At 33.0% G+C, this 18,343-nt stretch overlaps 2 protein-coding genes and 1 pseudogene across 2 annotated transcripts; all 3 read right to left on the reverse strand.

The window, feature by feature from the left end:
* Positions 1 to 3,943: 3,943 nt before the first annotated feature.
* LOC120204338 (protein TORNADO 2-like) lies at positions 3,944 to 5,650 on the reverse strand. The gene is made up of 2 exons (XM_039204435.1): positions 5,132 to 5,650; positions 3,944 to 4,302 (listed from the first exon to the last, which is right to left on the reverse strand). The coding sequence occupies exons 1-2, from the start codon at positions 5,627 to 5,629 to the stop codon at positions 3,991 to 3,993; spliced, it is 810 nt and encodes a 269-aa protein (XP_039060366.1). The 5' UTR covers positions 5,630 to 5,650; the 3' UTR covers positions 3,944 to 3,990.
* Positions 5,651 to 6,588: 938 nt separating this feature from the next.
* LOC120204354 lies at positions 6,589 to 11,639 on the reverse strand (annotated as a pseudogene).
* A 2,869-nt stretch (positions 11,640 to 14,508) lies between these two features.
* Positions 14,509 to 15,533, reverse strand: LOC120204355 (transcription factor MYB39-like). Its single transcript, XM_039204446.1, has 3 exons — positions 15,250 to 15,533; positions 14,636 to 15,175; positions 14,509 to 14,545 (listed from the first exon to the last, which is right to left on the reverse strand). Exons 1-3 carry the CDS (start codon positions 15,513 to 15,515, stop codon positions 14,509 to 14,511), a joined length of 843 nt encoding a protein of 280 aa, XP_039060377.1. The 5' UTR covers positions 15,516 to 15,533.
* Positions 15,534 to 18,343: the final 2,810 nt, after the last annotated feature.

Consider the following 18,343-nt stretch of genomic DNA (forward strand, 5'->3'; position numbering starts at 1 on the left):
ATGACGTGTTTAATGCTTAAACTATCCGTTTGGGTTTGTTTTAATACATAAAGTTTTAATAATTCAAAAGGTGTAATAACATATAAAAAGGGGTAAATGACGTGTTTAATACCTAAACTATCAGTTTTGGTTCATTTTAATGCATAAACTTTTAATTTTTCAAAAACATACTTAAAGTTTAGTTTTTGTTTCATTTTAGTATATGCTCAAACTTTAACGTTAAGTTTTGGAAAAAAATTAAAATTTATATATTAAAACGAACCAAAATTGATAGTCGATTTATTAAATGCGTTAAGTTTTTAACAGTAGTTTACTAAAATAAAATAAAAAAATTAAACTTTACGTATGATTTTGAAAACATTAAAAATTTAAATATTATAATAAATTAAAATTAATAATTTAAATACTATAATAAATTAAAATTAATAATTTAAATACAGAACATGTAGTTTACCCTATAAAAACTTTAGGTGTAGGTGCGTTGAATCTTGGAAGGAAGGATGAATGGGTCAGCCGCCTCTTGGGTAAGCGAAGGTCGTTTATTTTGTTTTTGGTGAGAAAGGCATAGCCAGGTGGGTATTTTCTTTTGAATGGCCCCCCCAAACTGTCATACAAATTCTGACCCTTGGATCTCGTAACTGGTTTTGAATGTGATGATCGATATCTGGGCTTTCAAAAATCAGCTCCAAGACACTGCAATTTAGTAAGCTCGGCTCGTTGAGTGGGACCTCCACACAGTTTGATATTTTTGATGATTTAAGTCAGCAGATGCTGCGCCGGCGGTTGCTTTTAGTCGGAGGCCACGGTTACATGTTTTTTTTTCTAACAAAATACCACTATTAAAATAATTACTTTTAAATTAATTCTATATATTTTTATTAATTCTTAAAAAGATATAATTCTATTGATCCGACATGTCCTATAGGATGGTCTTATACTTTCAAAGACGTCTCCTAAAGATCATCTCGACAACCGCACCTCATTTTATTGCATAAATCTTCCGACTATTTGATGTTTTCCTCTATAGAATATATATATATATATATAAATCTTATTATGTAATTTATATATATTTTAAAATTAAAGGTATGTTTTTTTATAAACGGGTAAATGGGTTCATATTTGGTATCATAGTTTTAGATTCAAACTCAGATTTATACTTCAGTAAGAGGATTTAGATCCGGTTCAAATTTATCAGGCCCAAAAATTTAGGATCCAGACCTTATAAAACATATTTGGATCTACGAATTTAAATTAGGTTTAAGATCTATTGCCATCCCTACTTATAATTAAATGAATCTTTGACAAACTCACAAAAAAATTCACTTAAAATAAATTTAACATCTATTATCATTGTAAGTATAACACCCCTATAACCAATGTATGTATACCTCGAGGAAAGATTGAAGAAGGAGACCTCTTCTCTCTAGACTAAGGGCACATCGTCTATCTTCTTCTCGAAGTTACCTTTTCTCTTATCAGAAAATATCAACTTACAAAATAATTTTTTTCATCAATAATTGATACGATAAATATAAACACAATGACAATACTGATATAATATTAATTACTTTGATTTCAATTTTATATATATATATATGTGTGTGTGTGTGAGTGTGTGTTAGTGGCTGCGGTGGTGGTAGCTTTGTAGGATATCACAATATGGTCATATAGGATAAAAACAAATAAAGTTCTTAAAGGGAAGTGGCGAAAGGGGATATGACTTAACCACCCTTTTGAATTGATTTGATGGGTGTTGATGTTTATATGAAATGCATACCAAATGCATGATCTTTGATCCTATAGACCTTTTGATTCATCACTTGCCTTCTATTGAATACAATACACATGAAAATAGGGTCCCTGTCATTTTATTTATTTTAAATAATCCTTATCTGATGCTTATATTTTGCTAGCAAACGGGGCGTGGGTCCATTAGCACCCCCACTAATGTCACATTGATAATTAATTCATTTGTCCTTGGGTGATCGGTTCGCCAAAATAGTTCCCTAATGTCCTTTATAATGCAATGTTACCGGCCACACGTGACGCTATTATGGATTAATTTAGTATTTTTATTGACAAATCACTATAACAAAATAGATTTATAACATTGTTTTTAACGACGTTTCGAGAGTAAGGACGTCAAGAGTGCCTCGATAAAAGAAAACACAATATGTCGATTGTTTGGAGAGTCCTTTGTAGTGATGTAAATGTTAGGTCCCTTTATGAAATGCCAAAGTTGTTAAATATATATATATATTAGTGATGCAAACCCCTTCATTTATAACCCCACATGGTGTGTGTATGATTGAGGTCTCATTTTTTTTTTTTTTTGCAATCATCGGTTATGGAAGTACCTCCCCCTCTAACCTGCTTTGGAATTTTATACGGTTTTTATTTAGGAATAAGCACGTGATTTTATTAATTACTTTGACCATAATACTTTGTTCTTACCTCTGATTTATAAAAAAATTGTGGTTAGTTTGGAGTTGGTTTAACCAATTAATGATGTCAGCACCGTTGACCATAATACTGTGTTGTGACTAACTAAATTTCAGGACCGGAAAAATAGTCAACGCTGACTGAAATTTGTTCATTTGAAAGTCAAAACCGGTGTAATAGATTGTATCGATGAGGCTTATTAGTTATTACTGCCCGTTTTAGCATGGTTTTATTAACAACTGCCCTCCACATACTTTATATTAAGGGTAAACTTAGTGTTTAGTATCTAAATTATCAGTTTTGGTCCCTTTTAGTACCTAAATTTTCAATTTTTTAATATCATACCTAACATTTAGTTTTCATTTCATTTTAGTACGTGGTCGTTAAAATTTTTAACGCGTTTAGTACTTAAACTACCAGTTTTTGCCTGTTTTAATACCTAAACTTTCAAAAAAAAATCAAAACTTACTTTAAATTCTGAAACGGTAGTATTAGAATGAAACAAAAACTAAAATTTTTTACAGCGGATACTAAAATGAAACAAAAACCAAACTTTAGGTATTGTATTGAAAAATTAAAAGTTTAGATGTTAAAATAGACCAAAACCGATAGTTTAGATACTAAATGCATAATTTACCCTAACATTAATTACAAGAATGTCGTTGAGACGGATGGAATTTCTAAATTAGTAGTTGTTATATTTGTTGAATAGAGGGAATGCAATAAAATTACGAAATGAACTTATAAAATTAGAATTGATTATATTATATTAATCAATATTTTTCTAAAATCATTAAAATGTACAAATTAAACACTGAAAAATAGCATAGGATTGTACAAGGAAATAGTTAAAATATGATAAGACAACTTGGAAAAAAATGATAAATATATACAAACATCATTATCTATTATTAAAGCTAAACACTATCACAAACAACCAATAACGGATCCAAAAATATTTTTGAGGGTAAACACATATATGTTAAGGATATAAATATTTTGAACGAGATAGACATAAACAAAATTTCAAGGTGGGCGTCATCAATAAAATAGTTCATAATCAAAGAAATTTCAGATTTCAAGGTGGTTACAATAAATTTTCAGGGTGTACACAATCAATAAAATAGATGACTAATCAGAAAAAAAAAATCGAATTTCGGGTGGTCACGTGTCCACCCTCAACCCTTAATGCATCTACTAGTGCAAACGACCATTTAATCCAGTAGGATGAGACACTAGATCCCTTAAGTTAAGTCATATGTTTGAATTCTAACGTTTATGAATTGAACAAACTGGATTAAAAGCATTATCCTTACCTCTGCATTATCCGACTCATATTAATTTATATTTGAATCAAATACAAATGATTATAAAATAAATAAACGATAAACACCGTTAACTTTAACAGAGAATATTAGATTGAATTTCAACTCAAAGTTCATGAAACATGAAAAGAAAAGATAATGATCGAATTCTGATTTTCGTCCCTATACTACGATCAATTTGGGGTTTTAGTCCCTATTCTTTAAAATAACCTTGTTTCCCTCACGAATAACCTTGCCTATATTTTCTAAACAAGTCCTCGGTTTGGGCATTTCTAAAGGCACAGCACCCTACGACATACACGCATATCAAAGCAATAAGAGTTATAAGCAATATTATATCGGCTTTTCTCCATTCTTGCTTCAGATTTGCGAGCAGCCCTGCTTTGCAAGAATTACAACTGTAGCAGAGCTGGTCTTGGTCATTGTTCCACCGAACACAATCGGGGTCTGCTATGTTGCTGATGGGGCTGATCCAATTTGTTGGGTTCACAATTGTGTAACCACACGCCGTTGGTGGCTTACAGCACCCGGACTGTCAACAAAAGAAAAATGATATAGATTAAAATATGATTAGGACATCGTTAGGAATCCGTAAGAGGAAAAACAATTAGAACAATATCAATATAAAATAATACATGCGCAAAAGATAATATTTAATGTTAAAGACGAAGCCATGATTGAACTGTGAGGTAGGTAAATTGTTTAACTTCAAAGTAAATAGGGTCATAAAAATTAACTAAACCGTAAAAATTAAGATGTTAATGGTAACTTCATTAATTTTGAAAATTCAAGGGTCTTAAAAAGTAATTACACCATAAACATTTTAGGTCAAGACTTAATTCCATTAATTTTAAAATTCATGGTATCATAAAAATAATTATACCAAAAGGTTTTGAGAGAGACGAAGGCTTAACTACATTGATTTTAAAACTACTAGTGGCTTAAAAGGTAATTATCCAATCAAGTTGGGGCCATTGCCCATCCCACCTATAACGTAGACTCGTCCCTTTTTAAACGTGATTCAACCTTATCTATCTCTACGGATGAGAAAAATATTAATCCATTATAAACATAGAGATCATGAAAGATTACAAATACATGGTATACCATGTATCCTAAAATCTGGTATCTATATAAAAACTCATAGTATCTTAAATCACTCTCTCAATATCCCTACAAAATTTATCTCCACAACATAAACCTTATAGAGAGTTTTAGGATTACATGTTTACAAAATAATTACTTATTTACTTATTAAATAAAATTAATTAATTAGTAATATCCTATCACTAGAATTACATAAAACTTAATTTTCGATTATAATTTGGATAAAAATATAATAACACGTTGAAGAATCTAACCTCTATGGGAGATAAATGAGCATTAAAGAAATCTATAGGAGATGAATAGCTCTGGTTCAGTGAAGGACATATCTGTGTTGAGCTCAGACATGTTTTTATCCTTTCCCACTTGTAGGAACTTCGGACTCTTCGTTGAAGCCATATCGAGAAATCTTCGAGATGGTATTCCAAGTACGCCCGACTGGGTTCGGCGTGGCCCGTGCCTCTAATGGTTACAGCATAGATGAAAATAACCAAGCATGCAAGCAATATGATGAGGACGAGCATGGCAACAAGGTAAGCCGTAAGGAGCACAGGGATGCGCCAAAACGCTCCTATAAACCCTGCTAGACCTACAACCAAGATTAAGACCCCTAACGTTATGATGGGCCATTGGAAGATCTTCATACATGAATTGTCTGGTTGATTGGCGAGCCAGATTCCGGCACCGATAATCGGAATCGAGAGCAGCATGGCAACGAAGTTGATTGCACCTATCACATTGTTGCTCAATGCCATTTTTTTTGCTTGTTTGGAGAATTAGACCTGCTGAGGTTCTTGTTCTGATACCAAGAAGAAAAAACGGAACTCTTCAAATATGAAAAGAAAAGGGTATTGCTTGGTGTAAGATATACATGTTGAAAAAGACGCAAAAGCGATTAGTTGTCCATAACCCTTTTTCATTTTCAAGAGAAGAAAAGAATATCCCAGATTTATGTAGAAAGAAAGACAGTTATACGTCTCAAATGGGAGAAAGTATTTGGTCTATTTGATCGCTTTAATCGATTTTGGACCGAGTTTTGTTCACCCCTGGTATGTCTTTTGAATGCCTATAGGATTTAAGGCTTCATAGATTGTGCTTTGGCTTTGCTTTTCATGATGCCCTTTAGGCTTGGGTTTGCTTCTTTCTTTCAACTTTGATTACATACCATGCTTTCTCATTCAGCAAAATTTCACATGCTTATATGCCATAGTGCATCATAGAGAATCATATCATGCAATGATACTCGTTAAATCAGGAAGGATATAGGCGTAATATTGATTTGACTAAGATAAATTAAACAGTTAGACAATAAAATTTGATGATAAGAATCCAAGGATCTTGGATATAGATTGTTCAGTGTTTTTGTGGCTTGTATCGTGCCAACAATGGTGCAACATTGTCATCCTCCACCTCCCACTCCCATAGAATTCTCCGATGAAATATTGTTGCAACGAGAATTCGACTCATACAGTTACCAAGAAAGTATTTCTCCTGTAGAAGTGATCAGTATAAGTTTCAGAAATTAGAACGTCGACCAGAAAACGGGGCCATTGGGAACAAAAGAAGCCTAGTTGGTTCATAGAGGTATAGCAGAGCTATAGCTCAAAACACAATTCTTTTGAAAATTAAAAGCCTCACGTTAATAGTTACGTCACTGTCTGTAAACCCACCAAAATTTATACTTAAGGCCAGAAAAATCTAGTAGCACCATGAAAACACAGTCAGAATATGAAACCAGGATGAAAACAGCCGTTGACGACGAGGCTAATATGGTATCCACAGATAAGTTTACCAGTCCCCTCAGCAGATTTTGCCTGCATGCCATAAATGAGAAGGCAAGAATACCTGGTAAGTTATTTCTTTCTAGTTTGAGATGATGGTTGAGGACAACAAAGAATTTCTTCAAGTCATACATGAATGAATGAATTAATGAAAACAGAGGGATGGCCACTTTACCACGAGAAAACGAGCCAATAAATTCCGGTCAAATGCTCTTTGGAGAGCTAAAACTTTGCTTCCAATGAAGTTATCGGAGAGGAATCGCATTGCTTGGAGCTGAAACAAGGGTTAAACCTTTCTTTAGCCATGCACCACGTAATAAAACTATGGCTTATATCACAAATAAGTACCTAAAGTATACTCTATTTTTCATTTAAGTACCTAAAGTATTTTTCGGTCAAAATAAACACCTCTTTTTAATCAAAATAGGTACCTAAACTATTCAAACTTTTTCATCTAAGTTCTAAAAAACTTGACATGTGGTATTAATTAAAGAATACTTTAGGTACCTATTTTGACCAAAAAGATAACTTTAGGAACTTATTTTGACCAAAAATATACTTTAAGTACTTGAATGAAAAAGATGATATACTTTAGGTAGTTATTTGTTATATAAGCCTAAAACTATACACATCCATCACTGTTCAAAAGGGTCAATCTCTTAATTATCTTTTGTCAGTAATCGCATCTATGTTCACCAATTATACCCAAAAAAAATGACTATGCCTCTCGGTCTCTTAATTTTTTTCAAAGCACCTGTACCTGATGCATATCTCAACATGAGTAAGACGAGATGCACACATACTTCGACTCAACATTCAAATCTGAGTCCGAGTAAAACAACTAAAGAGACCAAGAAAAAGGTAAAAAGGCAAGGGCCCGCTGACAAAATTTGAGTGAGCTTTTGTTGAGAGGCTGTAGAGAACAAATATGGCTACTTTGGACCCGAAAATTCCTATCGATGTCATGGTTGATACTTGATTTTTATTCCTAAGTCGAAACAAAGATTCCTCAGTCTCACCATTTGACACCATTTCTGCACAAGACACTGATTTGCAAATGTAAAACTGAGTTTCACATCTCCACCAAAATATATCTTAAAAGAAAAGGGAACTTGCTCATAGAATACCCTCCATTTTTCACTGAAACTAGTAGTCGGCATGCATATATATCATAGAACCAACATCGTCCAAGCCTCTTTTTGAGCATTAAAAATATCTAAAGTGGTACATTTGAGATTCGATGTTGACTGAAAATAGATATTACAAGGCCAAGATGGTTCAACATGTGCCCAACCAATCACTACATACAGAAAAATAAAAAGAAAACAAGAAACGCAATAATACTGCCTATGATTTAGTCCTACCCTTATATACTAAATGTAATGACCTTAAATACTAAATGGGTGATGAACATTGACTTTAAATTCTTGACTTATTTAAGAGAGTAAATAAGAATAACCTGTAAATTTTGAGCCACCACCCAAATAACATAAGCCAGGTTGCACTGCAGAAATTCCATAGCACGGTGAATCATGATTGTTAATTCCAAAATAGTTTTACAAATTAGTAAATATATGAGTAGCATGTCCTACCATTCTACGTGATATTCTTTCAACATGCCTGTATATAACCAATGTTAAAATTCTGCAGCGAACAGATGGAACAAAAATCAGGTTACTTTCCACGCAATCAATTTATTGGATCAACACAACCAGTTTTGGCAACAAAAATCACGTGAGAGATATATATACCAAAACACAAGCGAAAGAAGGCAGATTCTGATTTGTGTTTCATGCTTGCTTCTCTTCTTGGTAGGACGGTTTTCAAAGAAGAGGTAGTAGCTCACCTGAACACCAATAAGATACATACCCCAGTATCCTAGGTATGATAACAAGTAATCAGTTGACAAAATCTTATATCAGATGACATGATGAAAAGGGAAAGCATAGACTGCAGCCCCATTTTATTTTATTTTTGATGAAAAGAACAATAGCCTATTATTCTGTGGAATGTGGAAACAAATCAAGATGACACAGATCTCCAATGAAAGAACGGGCACTAAAAATTAATCCAGAAATTCTTCTATTTTTTTAATAATTTTCATTTTCTTTCAAATCAGTACAATCTTCTTTTCAGCTAGGTGAGACTTGAGTCGAAGATTGACATCAAAATGCAAAGAATATTGTTTGTTTCTTGCTCAGGAATTGGGATCAAAAGAATCTTACAAACAACTACCCAAGAATAAAGCTGTACGTGTAAACAAAAACTATGATAAACACATATAGCAATAGGACATCAGGTAGAGTCCTGAATTTTCCTTACCAAATAAGCTAAAAATCCCCTCCTTGTTTCTGCTTATGATATCCATACCCCTTTCATTGGAAAGAAGATAGACATTTAGCCCATTAGTCAACCAACTTTGGTACCCTTAGAGTTAGAAAGTCAAATTATCGTATACGAAGAATCAAATAGCAAATATCAGAATATATAAATAAACTGCATAAATAGGAAGGTATACCAACTAAAATTTCTAAACCCAGAATTCCAGAATATTTTGCAGGAACATTTAAAATGGATGTGAAAATAGATACACCAGCAAGTGTGAAAAAGAAATTCCAGTTCATGTGGTATTCCCCCACATGCACCTGTAAGGAAGAAATGGAATTAAAGGAAAAAAAGTATTAATTATCAATCACCACCAGGTGAAAGGTTGAACTATCAACATCTAAAAATGCATCATTCACTCAAACCAGTTTGTATAAATACTACGATTATTATGCAAAATACTCTCAGTAAATACAGAGGGATTTCTGGTCACGAATACAAACTGGTTTATAGCGTTATTTTACACATCTCCCAGAATTTCATCTGTTTTATATTAGTGCGCGGACATGGTAAATAACTTATCTGATGCCATTGCAAAAAACTATTATTACAAAATATCCGGTGCAAAGAAATATATCTACCTGATAATCTAGACTCAATGTAGATACAAGTCTAGGAAATCCTAACAGTAGTAGCGGGGTTGTAGATCTAAAGGCTGCCTTCCACCGACTCCTTCAGAAGCATTAAGAAAAATTAGTAGGACATAGATCTGAAACAGTATATACCTATATACTGCATACCAAATTTAGCTATGCTGCATACACAAAAGAAAAATTGTTATGCCACTAATAGCACGTGCTCAAAAGAAAAGGAATTTACAGTGACAAGCATTATACAAGACAAGTTGACACCAGCATCCAGAAAAGAATCTCACATTGATGATGAGATGTTTCGTGCTTGACGTGAAGTAAGTGCATTCATTATCACAAAGGAGCCAACCCCAAGGTTCATCTGACAAAAATTATGCAAAGGTTCAAAAACATCGATAAGATAAAATAATTGGGATTGCTATTTGCCAGGATAGAAACATAAATTTTTACTGAAAATACAAACAAATGCAATAAGTTTTGGAATATTAACAAGACAATTTCAGAAGTTCTCAAAGTGAATTAATGTAGCCATCCACTTTCCATACGTAATAGTGTTTATCAAAGAATGTAGATACCCCTTTGAACTGCTCAAAGTGATTGAACATAGGCACCCGTTCTGAAGACAATGATAACAAAAATTTTATCTGCGAGGATATGTAATTAAATGTTAACATGGGTTTTACCTTTATAAAAGTAAAAGTATCTACTTCCTGCTAAATTGATAGCAAACATGCAAATAATTATCATGAAGATATAAAGAAAAATAAGGACCTTGATAATATCTTACCAAGCCAGTCCCGTAAGTCTCTGTCTTAGCAAATTCTCTAGGATATATTCTGAATTCAACAGCCAAGATACACAAGCATGTGACAAAGATTAGAAATAATATTCCAACTGAAAATTTTATCACAAATTAGAGAAGTACATGAAGGCAGCAAAGATATTTATTTAAAAAGAAACCAATTTGCATGACATTCAAGTAGGCACACCGTTACAATCCTATAAGATGATATGCTTGCCCTAACAGCATTAGGTCCTTCCGAATAAGGCAAACAGTAAGTTCTGCATTACAAGGTTTTGAGTTAATATACTCGTACATAAAAAACAGTTCTCATTAAAGTAATGATTGAAAAAATAACATGTATAAGAAGTATCTTCAACTTCTACCTTTTGACAACATTAGAGAAGATCAGCAATAAAAATAATCCAATTGTGCATTCATATAACCACTCTGGCAGAACCTATCATACCAATAACTCTTTTTTGTCAAACAAAAGTTGAATTTGGGGGATTCCAACGAAATCTTTAGTAGCTAGTTGGGAGTACTTACAGTGAAAATTAAAAGTGAGGGTAGTACAACGAAGACAAAATCCAAAGCTAATGAGGCTAGGTAAGACTTTATATTCCTACTAACATCTGTTCAATCAGATTAAAAAAAAATCACTCATGAATTCTACACAGCACATAAGTTTCAGTTTAAAGTACGTAATAGAAAAGGTTATAAGAATCGATAACCTTACCGTTCACGGCTTGAAAGCAGAAAGTGTACCGCAAAAGCACTAGAAGCTGAATAGGAAATTTAACAAAAAAACATTGTTTTATTAGAGAGATAAATAAATTAAAAAGGAATTGAAGGATTGAAAAAACTCACAGCGACACTGTTCAGAAAGGCGAAGACTTCCAGCATGGAAGATCAGGCAAATTGCTCACGAATCTGCAGATTATAACGGTTTTAAACAACGGGGTCCACTATCATAAGATTCAAGAGAAATTGGAAATGGAGAAAGTGTAGCTAACTGTTCTCTGAGGTGCTTGTTGGGATTGAAAGATCTTGGGAAAGAATCCATTGGCGATGAGTTCCAAAGTAGATTAAAAGAACTGTGTTGTGTATTTATAATGGAAGATCACAGGACAGGGAAGTAGAAAAACAAAAGCAGAAAGTAGAATGAATAAATTCGATAAACTAAAGGAAATGAAAATGCAGAAGTGAAAGTAAATTGAAGCTCTCTTCTGAGTTCTTCCCCACTGTTAGCCAACAGCATTTATCACCTTGAATGGGTAAAATCCGAAAATAACCCAAAAAAGAAACAGTAAACAACATGTTTGGTCATCTAATTATTACCTAATTTCTATTTTGGTTAATGAACTTGTGTTTTTTTCCAATTGGTCACTAAAACCGAAGATGGTGATGTGATTTAGTATAGGGTAAACTATACCATTGACTACTCAATTATTTAGCTCTTTTACTTTTATCATCGAACTTTTAATTTTGTCAATCATACTACTTATTTATTTAATTGTTGTTGTTAACTATTGACAGAACTGCTGATGTGGCAGTTAAAAATATTGGCATAATTGTATATTTAGTCCTCAACATTTTTACATTATATCAATTTAATCCTAATTTTAATTTAATAAATTTAATCCTCTAGTCAAATTGTGACACTTGTCAAATTGTGACAAGTATCAGCTAAACACCTTGAGCTGAACCTCTGTGAATCTGCCATGAAAGGATATCCAACGAAGGTTGCCTAGTTACTAATTAAGGCAACAGATAAGGCTTTGAAAAGGTAACTATCCTCATGTCTATGCCAAAGGTATAGGCGTGTAGCTCTTTGTATGTTGTTTTTTCTATGCAGAAATTGTGAATGCTTAAACTTGTTTCTGCAGCAATTGTTTTCCACCGGGCAGGAAAGTGCTCAACCCCGAATCCAAAGCTTCTTAACGAACACGGGTCGGCTTCACGTTATATTCTGCTGCGGAAGTCGGTAAAATTCAAGTCCTCAAGTCTACCTGCAGGGTAATCCATCTTCCTCCACCATCAAACATGGAGGTAAGTCTATTTCCTCAACAAGATCATTCCAATGGTTATTTTTCCTTAACCATCATCTTCTTTGCAGATTGTCGGAGCCTTGAACTTCATTGCTAAACAAGAAGGTATCGAATTGCCTCAGGCATTAGCCGAGACTACGGCGGAGAATTCCACGCGTTGCAATTCGTTCATTCGAGGCAACATGGATGACGGGGTAAGAAATGAATTGATGGAATGTGCAGGATCACCACATCACAGACTATGGTATGCACATAACTTGACAATGCTGTATTTATAGTTACCCTTTTAAAGAAGGTCAACCGATCATGAGCGGCTGGGAAGATGAGTTCTCAATAATGGCCAAAAGCATCATTGAAGAACAAAGCCCAAACGTGTTTGTAGTTTACTACCATGTTCTGCTATTTACCTCACCATATTTATTTACTTCTTTAGTTCTTATATTGCAGGTTGTTTCTTGTCAGAAAAAAGATTCAAACTTTAACGGACCATCATATGTGTCGAGACTTCGTTCGAGTAAGACGACTAAGATCTTATGTCTAACGAGTGTACGGCTTCTTATGTTAATTTCGACTTCGAAATCGATATGTTCTGTCTCTTCAGAATCTAGTCTCAGAGCTGAAAAAACATGCCCCACAGTACAAAATCCAGTTGGATATGGAGAGTCTATCCCATGGATAACAAAATTTGGAAGTAACGATTCTTAAGGTCTTGTTTTTGAAGGTAAGGATGGTTTAATTAAATCTGCTTCCAAAGACATGCAATTTACTTGTGAAGTATATGCAGAGTTCACTTAGATTCAAAGCAATAGACATTAAACAGTTGAAGCTATTAAATTCTTGTGCATAAAGCAAACGACCTAGCCATTTATGTAAGTCTTATATCACAAATAAGTACGTAAAATATACATCTTTTTTATCTAAGTATCGAAAATTTCTTTTTTTCAAAATAAGTATCCAAAGTTATCATTTCGATCAAAATATATACCTAAAGTATTTTTTTTTGTTAAAATAGGTAACTAAGGTATATTACATTTTTCATTTAAATACCTAAATTATTCTTTCATTAATGTTACATGTCAACTTTTTAGAATTAAATGAAAAAAATGCTTTAAGTACTTATTTTAATCAAAATGATAATTTTAATACTTACCTTTTAATTTATTTATAAAATAAGGTCTTTATTACACTATTTCTTGAAAGAAGAAAATGTTCATAGCATTCTTTTTTTATTAAAGTGATTATAAAGTAGTATTTATTCTTAATACTCGTAACTATTTGATAATGAACGTTCTATCACCTTGTTATAATCGTTGATGTTCGAACCCGTAACTTCTAAAAACAACAAAATTCCTAAAGTTAGTAATAGTTTTGGTTGGAGATATATAATTCTTCCGACAGTCAATGGCTTATTTCCGACGGAAAACCCTCACCACAGCTATAAGGCAATAGTTCAACTAATATTATGACTTTTAGTGACCAAAACAAATGCAAACATCCAAAACTGAAATTATTAATGCTCACCGCACTCAACATTTTATTCTTTAGATTCATATTGATATAACATACCCAATATTTTATGTTTATTGACGAATTTATAATATTTTAAAATATAAATTTATATAATTTTAAAAAATAAAAAATATATATATAATATTTAAAATACATGAGAACTTAATATTTTCGGAAGGAACAACATCTCTTAGTCCCATTCATCAATCTTGGATGTAATGATAGAAAATAAAATAAAATAAAAATATTTGACTATATAACATGTTTTAATATATAACATTTTTTTAATTAATCACTATTATTTGATCTATTGATGAATTAATTCGGATTGAATTTTGCAAATATAATATATTATATCTCAAATTTGTTATTGATTGAATTGATTAACAAGAACAAAACAAAGCCTAAAATTTACAAAGAGGAAGCTCAATTATAAGCTTCCTAAATGAATAAAGTAAATGAAAGAACCCTGACAAAATAAAATGTAAATAATATTGGATGAATTATTATTTTTTCTCCATTAAGCCGAAAGGTGCTCTACCATGAGATTGGTGACGAAGTTGATGAAATAAAGCTGCAAAAACAAGAAAATAAACAATTTGAGTATAATCAATTAAGCAAGGACTTAAAAGAAATGAAAATGAAGAAGATCAGAAAGACCTACTCGAGGATTTCTTTCCAGTAGGAAGCACCACCATCGGCTTCATCTTCCATAAGCAGCTTCTCCCAAGCCTCATAGATAGTGGAGTCTTGTGCAGTCTCAGGAGATGTTGAAACCAAGCCAGGAAGTTGATTTTCATTTTGTTCAAAGGAATTCCTCAAAATCTGATGATTTTGAGGGGCTGCACCAGCATGAATGGGGATTTTTTGAGGTGTTTGTTGTACGGCTAATCCTTCAAGTTGGCAGGGATCTCGTTGATTCGTGTTCATAATCTGCATCAGATTCTGTAGTAATTGGGCTTCGGCTAGTTGAGCAGCATCAGCCTGGAGTTTAAAAACAGTGTCCAGAGGGTTCATCAAGTTGCCTAATTGAGCCACGCAAAGCAATTGTGAAATGTTCAAAAGGTGATCAAGATCAGTTCTTGGCTTGTGGGTGTGAGGGTCAATTCCCGGATTCAATAGCTTCCTCCTAACGTGTGTGTTCCAAAAGTTCTTAATCTCGTTATCTGTTCGTCCAGGAAGATGAGAAACAATCCTAGACCACCTGCAAAAAAAACATATCTTTTAAGAAACTTAAGCATGAGATACAAGCAAAAAAAGAACAGAAATATTTCATACTTGTTTCCAAGAACTGAATGAAGGTTGATGATAAGTTTCTCTTCTTCTTCACTGAATTTGCCTCTCTTGATATCAGGCCTCAAATAATTAGTCCACCTTAATCTGCAACTTTTGCCACATCTGTTTAAGCCTGCTTGCTTCGGAAGAGACCTCCAACTTCCATGGCCGTTTGTGTTGATGTAATCGACCAGTTTCTGATCCTCATCTGGAGTCCAAGGCCCCTTTTTCACGTTGGCATCATCAGCACGGCATGGAGACCTGCCCATTTCAGCCGATCACAGAGCTTAATTAAATCTCCTCTTGGTGATTAAGGGCTGCTGAAAGAGTTTTAATTTTGTATATTGGGAGGGAGACGAGAGATGCAGGTGGTTTTTATAGGTGCATGCATGCGCTACGTGATTCAAAGTTCAAACCATTGATGTCATTAACATTCTCTTTATTTGATTATAATATTTTCACAACTTTCCCACGGAAAAACAGAGACCGGGAAGTAACCTAGCAGCACCTACAGGACATAATTCTCGTTTGAAATTTTTAAATTTTAATATAATTTATATATTTTCTTTATATTTTATTGATAATTTGTTTCACTTTTAAATTTTTATAAATTCATCTTCAGATATCAAATCTTATATACGTCTGTAAACACTTATCTTTTATTTGGAAGAACCTAAAACTAGGGTTAGAGAATTTTTTTAATAGTACGAGAGGATTATAATCTAATATATGTTCTAATCGTTCTTAATTATTGACAACATACATACAACCTGCAAATGTAACTACTCAAATCCAAAATCTTAAGGAGAATAACACTCTCTTTAACCCAGAAATCAAAGATAGAATAACACTCCCTTTAATCCTAAAAGGTAACGCAATCCCAACATGAAAATTCGAAGGATGCGAAGAAAAGTAAAATCAAAACTTTTCCTTAAATACATACTTCATCATTAAAAAATATATAGCAATTATCAATAATCTTTGTATCTCTATTCGAACCTATAGACAATATCAACGAAGACATAGAGAAATAATTCTAAATGCATCGTTAAGCTCCCGCAAAGGGTATCTAACTATATGGCACTATCGACTTTTTTTTAGCATCATTTAAATTGATAGAAATAATTTTATTGTTTATTATATTACTATATTGTTAACTAGGAGATATATCTTATTAAAGTTAAAATTATATTTTTTAATCATTTTAAATTACATTTTCACTGTAATTTTTTTCCTCAATCAAATGAACCATTTCATTGTTATATTTTATTGGAATATCATATTATATATTTGGTTTAACAAATGACTTGGAAGCAGCTTCCTTAAGTCTATGGCATCACCATATCAGTCAGCAAAATTGTCAATTTCCTGCAATTTTTGACATCATTTGCACCCTTAATTTCAATGTTCATATAATCTGATCCCCTCCAGCAAAAAATCTGCAACAGTCTCCAACTGCTCTTTCAATAGTTTATTGGTGCAGCAGCTTTTCCTTTTTTGTAAATTAGCCCTTTTTTAATTCCAGCCTGCCATTCTCCTCTCCAAGCAACACGTGACTTTTGAATTACAGTAAAACTATTACCAATTTGATAAGAACGAGGATATGGTTGGCTGCAATTTCAATTCAAATGAACACGGCAAATATTACAATTTGAACTGAGCAATCTATTTTTATATTAGAGGTTTCACATTTGACTTGCTCAATTGGTCAAAATACATCGATCTCTGACTTCAAAACCAAAAATTTACCAACCCTTAAAAATCTAGGGATGAAACAAGGAGTCATCAAGTTGAATGCGGATGGTGCGAATGGTTCGTTTTCTCGAATTGTTGTTGTAGGTATCGTTACACGGGATGACGCAGGGTTTGGTCCGGGGGGTCTAGCTACTACCTCACCTGGATTCTTTGAATCAGGGTTGGCTGAACTGCATAGTCTCCGTGCTGCGGTGCACTTGGCCGTGGAACAGGGTTGGCAACATGTTCTTATTGAACTTGGTTCTTCCATGATTGTGAATAAGTTTAAGGCTTAAGTATATAAAATTGTCCAACTTAAGTACGTTTTTCCAGTTTAGTGTCTAACGTTTATTTCATTCCATATTCTTGTTGAACTTGATTATTTCATGATTTTGAATAAGTTTAAGTATACAAAAGGTGTATAATTTATGTCTGTTTTTTTAGTTTAGTGTCTAATGATTATTTCATTCTAATTTGATGTCTAATATTTCTTTCCATCACTTAAAATGAGTCAAATCGTTACGGAACGTTAAATTTAACCGTTAACCCTTCAAAATGCCACCTGCAATATTTTTTAATAGTAAAAAATGATTTATGAAAATAATAAATTAAATAAAATAAACCCCCATCCCCCACATATCTTCGATGAGCTTCGCATTCGTCGCCTGATCGGAACATTGAGGGTACACCATCGTGGGCACTCCGACGACCAAGCTCTCCAACGTCGAGCTCTACCCGCAATGAGTCACGAAGTAACCCAACGATGGATGAGACAAAACTTCCACTTGTGAACACCATGGGACTATCATCCCGAACTTCTCTAGTTCTTCTCTGCAACTCAGTTTATATTGTTCGGTTTCTTCTTCTCCTCTAGCTTTCTGGTTTCTCACCACCCACAAAAATGGCCGCCCACTGGATACCAAAGCTCGAGCGATTTCCTTCATTTGTTGCCTTGCTAAAACGGCGATGCTCCCGAATGATACGTAAACGACACTTGATTTTGGTTTCGAGTTTAGCCATTGGAGATAATAGTTTCGAGTTTATCACATTAATAAGAAAAATACATCTAAACTTAAATTTTAGTTAAAATTGTAATATCAAATCATTTGTATTGTACAAATTCAATATTTATAATATGATACAAAAAATAATATTTAATTTATTTACATCTATTGTGTTTTAAGTTCAATAAACCTAATAAAAATTATTTCAATCAAAACTAACAGTAGAATAAATTTTCTATTACATTTGAAGGGTCAAATGAGATATTTTTTTTTATTATAGCATGTCACAAAATCTCTTTAGTGGTATATGTTCATTTTTGTAATAAAATTTAAAGTTTAATGTTTATTTTAAATATGAA

The sequence above is a fragment of the Hibiscus syriacus genome, unplaced genomic scaffold (assembly GCF_006381635.1).
Source record: "Hibiscus syriacus cultivar Baekdansim isolate YM2019G1 unplaced genomic scaffold, ASM638163v2 tig00010865_pilon, whole genome shotgun sequence".
Taxonomy (NCBI): domain Eukaryota; kingdom Viridiplantae; phylum Streptophyta; class Magnoliopsida; order Malvales; family Malvaceae; genus Hibiscus; species Hibiscus syriacus.

Bases quoted from the DNA above. Each gene is read 5' to 3' on its own strand.
- LOC120204338 (XM_039204435.1), bottom strand. From the start codon at position 5,629: ATGGCATTGAGCAACAATGTGATAGGTGCAATCAACTTCGTTGCCATG. The intron at 4,303-5,131 runs GTTAGATTCTTC...TTTTGTTGACAG, and splicing joins CTCATTTATCTCCCATAGAG to TCCGGGTGCTGTAAGCCACC.
- LOC120204355 (XM_039204446.1), bottom strand. From the start codon at position 15,515: ATGGGCAGGTCTCCATGCCGTGCTGATGATGCCAACGTGAAAAAGGGG. The intron at 15,176-15,249 runs GTATGAAATATT...TTTTTTTTGCAG, and splicing joins CATTCAGTTCTTGGAAACAA to GTGGTCTAGGATTGTTTCTC. The intron at 14,546-14,635 runs GTAGGTCTTTCT...TTGTTTTTGCAG, and splicing joins TACTGGAAAGAAATCCTCGA to CTTTATTTCATCAACTTCGT.